This window comes from Solea senegalensis, linkage group LG16 (assembly GCF_019176455.1).
Source record: "Solea senegalensis isolate Sse05_10M linkage group LG16, IFAPA_SoseM_1, whole genome shotgun sequence".
Classification (NCBI taxonomy): Eukaryota; Metazoa; Chordata; class Actinopteri; order Pleuronectiformes; family Soleidae; genus Solea; species Solea senegalensis.
In genome coordinates, this window is record NC_058036.1 from 20,343,953 (window position 1) to 20,351,648 (window position 7,696).

A 7,696-nucleotide genomic window follows, 5' to 3' on the forward strand; every position below is an offset into this window, starting at 1 on the left:
GGATTCAAGTTGACATCATGGTCTTGTATTATTTTTTTTACAGCTAAATAAAACTACATATATATATACATTTATATATATATATATATATATGTATATATATATATATATATAAATGTATATATATATACATATATAGATATATACAGTAAATACCTAATCAATCAAATTTACATTTAGCATTATACATTCAATTATTAAGGGTAATGTAGGTTAGGAATCAAATGTCTGTATATTAAATAAATCTATACACTGTGCGCGTGCACGCACACACACACACACACACACCAAATTAAGAAATGTATTCATGTATTCATGGGTCCTCACACGCTTTGCATGGAAGTGCACTGCCCTATTCAAACTGTCTGACGGTGTTTGTATGTCTCCTCTGCTCCAGCTATCAAGTGTCCCTCAGGCAGTCAGTACAATCCATGTACCTCTGCGTGTCCTCAGCCCAGTTGCCAGGACCCTGCAGGCTCCGGTGGCTCCTGTAATCAGCCCTGTGTGGAGGGATGTGTCTGTAATCCTGGGCTCATCCTCAGTGGAGACAAATGTGTCCCGCTCAGTGAGTGTGGATGCACTGATGAAGGTGGAAACTACAGGCCGGTAAGTGTGCTCATCAGGGTTTTTTGATTATGACCCAGAGGCATTGGACAAAATTGTCACAACTAGAACAGTTGGTCAGCAGAGACAAACAACCATGGTGATTCTAGACTTTTCTTTCATGATGCAGCAAGACAAAATGTTTGAACATGTGTGTGTTTGTGTGTAGACAGGAGACACATGGTTTTCAGAGAAGGACTGTTCAGAGCGCTGTAAGTGTAACGGCAACCACAACATCACCTGCGAGCCATGGCAGTGCAGCCCTACACAGGAGTGTAAGGTGGTGGAGGGAGTACTAGGCTGTTACTCTAGAGGTAAACTTGGCTGGATGTTGACTGCACCTGAAGCTGTATAAGAATAATCTGATCATTTTCCATCTTTAAGCGATAGTTTGGTTTGGTTCTATGTGGTTGTACTGACACCCAGTCGAGCTGACTACACTATGCACATCCCTCTACAAAGCAACTACAGCAGCTTCTGAACTGAAATCACACTGCAACACACCTGAGCTCATCTCTTCCATCTTTTGTTCAGGAAATGGAATCTGCTCAGTATCTGGTGATCCTCATTACAACACCTTTGACAAAGTAACCCACCACTACATGGGGTCTTGCTCCTACACCTTGACCAAACCCTGCAATGTCTCCACCGACTTGCCATACTTCACCGTGGACACCCAGAACGAGCACAGAGGAAGTAACAAGAGGGTTTCCTATGTCAGAGCTGTAGTGATCAATGTGAGCGGTGTGACTGTCATCCTTGGCAAGGGACGCAAAGTCCAGGTAGGTCATGTGACTTAAGGCATCCCTACTTTCCTCACTGCTTCTGTGTACTGCCATAGAAACGCCGATGAACTTAATGATCCCAAAACTGATAAATTCCTGGAAAATCGTGAAAAAGACATGACATCAATCACCTCTCTGTTCTACAGGTCAATGGGACAGCAGTCGTCCCACCTTTGAATCCTGCCAAAGGAGTCAAGATCTACTTAAGTGGAAAGTTTGTCGTCCTGGAGACAGACTTTGGCCTGAGGGTGCGTTTCGATGGTAACCACCATGCTGACGTCACCTTGCCAACCTCCTACAGTGGCCTGCTCTGTGGCATGTGTGGTAAGAGCTGCTACAAGTATAATAGCTGTGTCCAATTTCAGGGATTACTCCAGTCACTTAATGCAAATATCACAACAATATGCTAATGACAACAATAGCAGCTGATTCTATCAGGTCCAATCAGAATTCTTCTCCAAACACAGTTTCTGTATTTGTTGCCTTGGCAGGAAATTTCAATAACAATCCAAGAGACGACAACCTGAAACCAGACCAAACACCAGCCGCTAACACCAATGAGTTGGGAGACAGCTGGCAGGTTCCTGACCCGCGGCCTGAGTGAGTCACATCACAGTAGATATTTACACTCAACTGCTCACCTCACTGCCACTGAAACATAGACAGCTCATGCACAGATGAAAGAAGGCGCTCTTCACCCCAAAAGCACCTATAGCAGGTTCACATGACAGACAGGTAAACTGAGCACACAATAACAGCTCACAGACATGTATACTTGATGTGTCAATCAAGTATACAATTTGTTCAGGATTCAGTTATTCATCCTCAGGGAACCAAGAATACTTCTTCTTCCGTTGGCTTTCCTTGTGACCTCTTCTGTTACACCAACTGTCCTTATCTTCAATGTACGTTGTCCAATATAATCACTATCCCAACATGTGACATGTGACCAAACCATTTCAACCTTGCCTCTCTTTCTTTATTTTCAAACTGTTCAACCTGAGCTGTCCCTCGAATATGCTCATTTCTAATCCTGTAAATCCTGGTAACTCCCGACAAAACACAGCATCTTCAGCTCTGCCACTTCCAGCTCCACCTCCTGTCTTTCTCTACCTCTACTCCTTGCATCTTCACTGTACCACCTGTCTCACTGTCATTCACACACAGATATTCTGTCTTGTTACTTGTTTATCTTCAGTGCATAACCTGCACCTCTCCAGGGTCTCTTCCACCTGTTCCCTACTCTCACTACAGATTACAACATCATCTGCAAACAACATTGTCTCCTGCCTGACCTCATAAGACCTCGTAAGGGCCCTACCTATTGGTCAAATAGTATTAGCCTACTTCCCTTTCCTGGGGGCAGTACCTGTAGAAGCCGGAAGTGGTCCTTTCTGGAGCACACTAAGCCCAGTCAGTGTGGCTACAGGCTGGCGAAAGGATGGACAGCCGGCTGTAAAACCTCGTCCATATTCTTAATGGCAGGTCTACATACAGATAAAGGTATAGGCAGTGCTGGTAGCAGTCACCGACTAGCCACTGGTAGTGTCTTGGTCTTGGCTGACTCTCGGGTGCAGCAGGGCAGGGTCCGGCCATCAAGGCAAATCTTGCAAATGCCCGGTGGAGTTGAAGTTAAAGTTCAGAATAGGCTCATTGAATGTGGGCACTTTGAAGGGACATAGTAATGAAGTTGTGGAGACACTCACAAGAAGAAGGATTTATCATTGCTGCCTGCAAGAAACCAAGTGGTTCGGAGGCCTGGATGCAAACCAAACTAGTTTTATCAAAGGAAAGGATTCCCGCTACAAGTTTTACTGGTGTGGGAACAAGCAAGGTCAAGGCGGTGTAGGCATCATGATAGCTGAGAAGTGGGCAGAAAAGGTCTTTGAGGTCCAACGTATTTTAGATAGGATATTCCTGTTGAGATTTGTCCTTGTCAAATCCGTTCTCACTTTCCTCTCAATCCACATACCTCAGGTGGAATGCTCAGATGTCGAAAAAGAGCACTTCTACGATTTGTTGCAGAGCACAATCGCCAAGATACCCGCCTCAGAGACCCTCTTACCAATTGGTGACTGGAATGGTCATGTTGGGTGGGTTGCCCAAGGCTTTGAAGAGGTCCACAGCGGTCACGGCTTTGGCGAACAGAACACAGAAGAGAAGAGAATACTGGAATTTGCACTGGCAAATTATCTGCTCGTCGGAAACACTTTTTTCATCAAGAGGGAGTCCCACTTAGTTACCACAGGACCCAGATTGACAATGTACTGTTCCGTCAGAGCTTCAGAAAGGCTGTCATCGACATAAAAGTTACCCCCGGTGAGGAGTGTGCTCGGCAACAGCAGCTGACTTTGTAGTACACAACCCTGCAGTTTCTAAGCACAAGTTCACACCTCGGTTACAGACCTGGAAGTTGCGGGACCCTACGGATGCTAGGGAGTTCCGTGCAACCTTCGTGTCCAAGTTAAGGGCAGCTACAATCAAAGATGTTCTGGAGGTGGAGGGGTTGTTGTCAAAGTTGAAGACCCCGCTCCTGGAAGCGGCTGCCAATGTGTACTGTTGCTCCAAGAAGCATCAGTAGAAACCAGAGACTTGTTGGTTAGACGATCGTGTAGATGAGGCTGTGTCAGTGAAAAGAGCTTGGTTCAAGGTTTACATGTCGCTCAAGAAGAGTGGTAAAACTGCTGAGGCTAAAGATGTGAAAACTGCCTACAATCAAGCCTTGAAAAGCACACTGTTTGGCTGGCCAAATCTGAAGCTGAAAAAAGAGACATTTGCTGTCATCGATTCTCACGGTGAAGATGTGTACCGTATTGCCAAGCAAATGGAGCATTCAAACCAGGACATTGTAGTTGAAAAGTGTGTCAGTAACGATGCAGGTGAACTCACTCTCAATGACGAGGACAAAATGAAGGCTTGGGTTGAACACTACAACAACTTCTTGAATGTGGAATGTTAGTGGCCTCTGTTTTAGGACCTTCCCCATCAATCACCACTGAGATGATCAGCGAAGCGCTCGCAAAAATTAGATGTGGTAATGCTGTAGGCCCGTCAAGCATGAATGTGGAGATGCTGAAAGCTGCAGGTGAGGAGGGTATTGAGTTGACTAGGCAATTAGCTGAAGCGGTCTTCAGTAATGGAACTGTGCCTAGTGAGTGGGAGAAGAGCCTCATCCTCAACCTCTACAAGGGGTGAGGCCTTAGACTGGGGCAACTACAGGGGCCTCAAGCTCACAGACTACATCATTAAGTTACTGGAACGCGTGTTGGACTCAGCTATCCGTACGATGGTAAACACTGACGATCTTCAGTTCGCCTTTAGGCTTGGCAGAGGCACCACCAATGCTATTTTCATCATGCATCGGCTACAAGAGAAGTTCATTGTTGCGAATAAACCTCCTTACTTCACATTTGTGGATCTGGAGAAGGCCTTTGACTGAGTTCCCAGAAGGGTACTGTGGTGGGCACTGAGAAGTCTTGGTGTTGAGGAGTAGGCTGTGAAGATGATCCAGGCCATGTATGAAAATGCCAGGAGTTGTGTGCGTGTCAACGGACAATACAGCGAGGAGTTTGGTGTTGGAGTGGGGGTGCATCAGGGATCTGTGCTCAGTCCCCTACTGTTCGTTCTTGTCCTAGAAGCTTTGTCCCGTGATTTCCGCACTGGTACCATGGGAGCTCCTTTACGCCGATGACCTGGTAATCATCGCAGACTCCCTGGAAGAGTTCATTGCAAGGCTGAAGGCTTGGAAGTTGGGCATGGAACGCAATGAAAAAGACAAAGATCATGATATCTGGCCAGGGTCTGAACAAACTGAAGGACACTGGCTCCTTCCTGTGTGCGGTATGTCGTTACGGCGTTGGTGTCAACTCAATCCAGTGCACCGAATACAAGCTCTGGGTCCACAAGTAATGCTGCGACAAAAGAGGTAGCTTGCTAGACGTGCAGAAAAACATCTGTCCGAGGTGTTGAGGCGAAGCCATTCCACTGGATGTTCGCCCTTCAACACAAGTCACAGTGGACAAGGTGGTGCTGGACGTGGAAGCCAGCTCCTGTTACCTTGGGGACATGGTCTGTGCTGGTGGTGAGTGTGAGCTTGCTGCCACTACCAGATGTTGCGTTGCCTGGGGAAAGTTTAAGAAGCTCCTGCCCATCCTAATATCCAGGCACGTCCCCTTCAAAACCTGTGGCAAGGTGTTCAACTCCTGCATATGATCAGCCATGCTACATGGGAGTGAAACTTGGGCCCCTACCGCCTCGGATGTCCAGCAATTGCACTGCAACGACAGATCCATGATTAGATGGATCTGCGGCGTCAAACCCCAGGTTGAGACGCCTTCAGCTGACCTATATGCAAGGTTGAGATTGAGGATATCTCTTCAGTGCTACGGTCGCGCCTACTCCAGTTGTACGGGCACATTGAACGAGCCAGCGGCTGCTTCAACACCATCACCAAATTGCGGTTGCAAGGCAACAGAGGTTGTGGTAGCCCGAGGAAAACCCGAAATGAGTGTGTAAAGAGGGACTAGACTGCTGCCTACCCCTGTGGCAGGGACCCCCGCAGCAGTATAATCTAATACTGCATACAATTACTACTACTACTATTACTACTAGATAGCAATCTGATAGTGATTCATCACATCCATTTCCACCTGGTATTAACATGCGTCTCTGGTGTCCACATTAGTACTTTCACAGTCCTCCCCTCACCCCTCCCATTACCTTCTCCAGGATACCTTGAAGAAATAGTGCTGCTCTAATAATAGATAATAACATTGTAAACACAATTGACTGAAGGTCATTTGTTCCTGGATCCTGGACCAAGTCTCACCAAACAAAGATCAGAGAGACAACATCATAGTCTCTTCTCTGAAAGAGAAACTGCAGGAAGAACAGTTTAGAATGAGTCGATGTTGTTTTGTTTTGTTTTGTCTTCTAATGGATATTGCACCTACTCTCTAGCTGCACCAACGGTGGAGGACATGAAGAGTGTGACAAGAATGTGGAGGAGGAGGCCCAGAAACCAACCAGCTGTGGCATGATCACCGATCCTAACGGTATTACACACATACATCCTCTACTAAAGCTTTGCACAGCTTTTCTTGTTAGGACAGTGCATTGACTTGATCTTACCCTCAGGTATCTTCAAGCCTTGCCACTCTGTCGTGCCCCCGAACCAATACTTTGAAAACTGTGTGTACGACGTCTGTGCAACTGGAGGTCAGACTGAGGCTCTGTGCCAGGCCATAGAGAGCTACGCTGATTTGTGTGCTGCAGCAGGAGTCCCCATCGCATGGAGGAAAAACAACACTTTCTGTCGTAAGTCTGTCTCTGTTACGTGTGTCAGTGTGTGTGCATGTGTGAAACAAAGAGCTAGAACAGGTTAGCTCATCAAAGTTAGTGAAGAAATTGACTAATTATAAAGGCTGGGTTATGAAAAAAAACATTTTCGGATTTGTATCAATCTTCATTTGAATGCTCTGATTATTAATAACCTTAGTTTGATATTTTAATGTAGCATTGTCCTGTATTCTTTGCACAAATGTTGGGAGAACGCCTTCTGTTTGTGCCGGTGAAGCTAACAGCTAAGCTAAAAGCTGAGTCCACAGATCTGTTCATTACTTTACGATCTGTGGTGTAAAACCAAAAAGACTTTGTGTGTGTGTGTGTGTCCTCCATTGTCACTTCCAAACCACATAACTCACTGATTTCTTCTTCTGACGAGCAGAGAGAGCATGGATGCAGGCCAAGCTGCACTCACAGCAGCCTCTGCTGGACAACTTTGTAATTACTTCAAACTGTCTGACGGTGTTTGTATGTCTCCTCTGCTCCAGCTATCAAGTGTCCCTCAGGCAGTCAGTACAATCCATGTACCTCTGCGTGTCCTCAGCCCAGTTGCCAGGACCCTGATCCTTGAAGCAACAGTTTTTCTTTTCTCAACAGTGAAGTTACTTTGCTATTTGCATAAGAAAGAAATGTCGCTCCACTTTGCAGGAAATGTCAACCGTTATCTGGATTCAGATTTTCACGAGTTAGACCTTGTTTGAAGGCATGTAGACTCTTTAGAATGGACCAGGTTTTTGGTCTTTCATCAGAGATCTTGTGTCGTGTTGGGAATGGTTTGTGTGAGTTTTATTCCCCCTTGGTTTTTTTATTCCCTGTGTAGAAGTCATTGGTTGACAGGTCGAGCCTTCACATGATCTTATTAGGTCACGGCGAGATCTCACCTGACACAGACAGCAGAACACCCACCTGTCAGGAATTCACTGCAGCCTGGAACTCATTCACACTAAGTACGCTCTGTTTAGCTC

General features: G+C 46.0%; 1 protein-coding gene across 1 annotated transcript; it reads left to right on the forward strand.

Moving 5' to 3' along the window:
- The first annotated feature begins 375 nt into the window (after window positions 1-375).
- LOC122783159 (zonadhesin-like) lies at window positions 376-7,302 on the forward strand. Its single transcript, XM_044047801.1, has 8 exons — window positions 376-606; window positions 773-917; window positions 1,138-1,385; window positions 1,535-1,712; window positions 1,880-1,988; window positions 6,348-6,442; window positions 6,525-6,704; window positions 7,220-7,302. The coding sequence occupies exons 3-8, from the start codon at window positions 1,206-1,208 to the stop codon at window positions 7,300-7,302; spliced, it is 825 nt and encodes a 274-aa protein (XP_043903736.1). The 5' UTR covers window positions 376-606; window positions 773-917; window positions 1,138-1,205.
- Window positions 7,303-7,696: the final 394 nt, after the last annotated feature.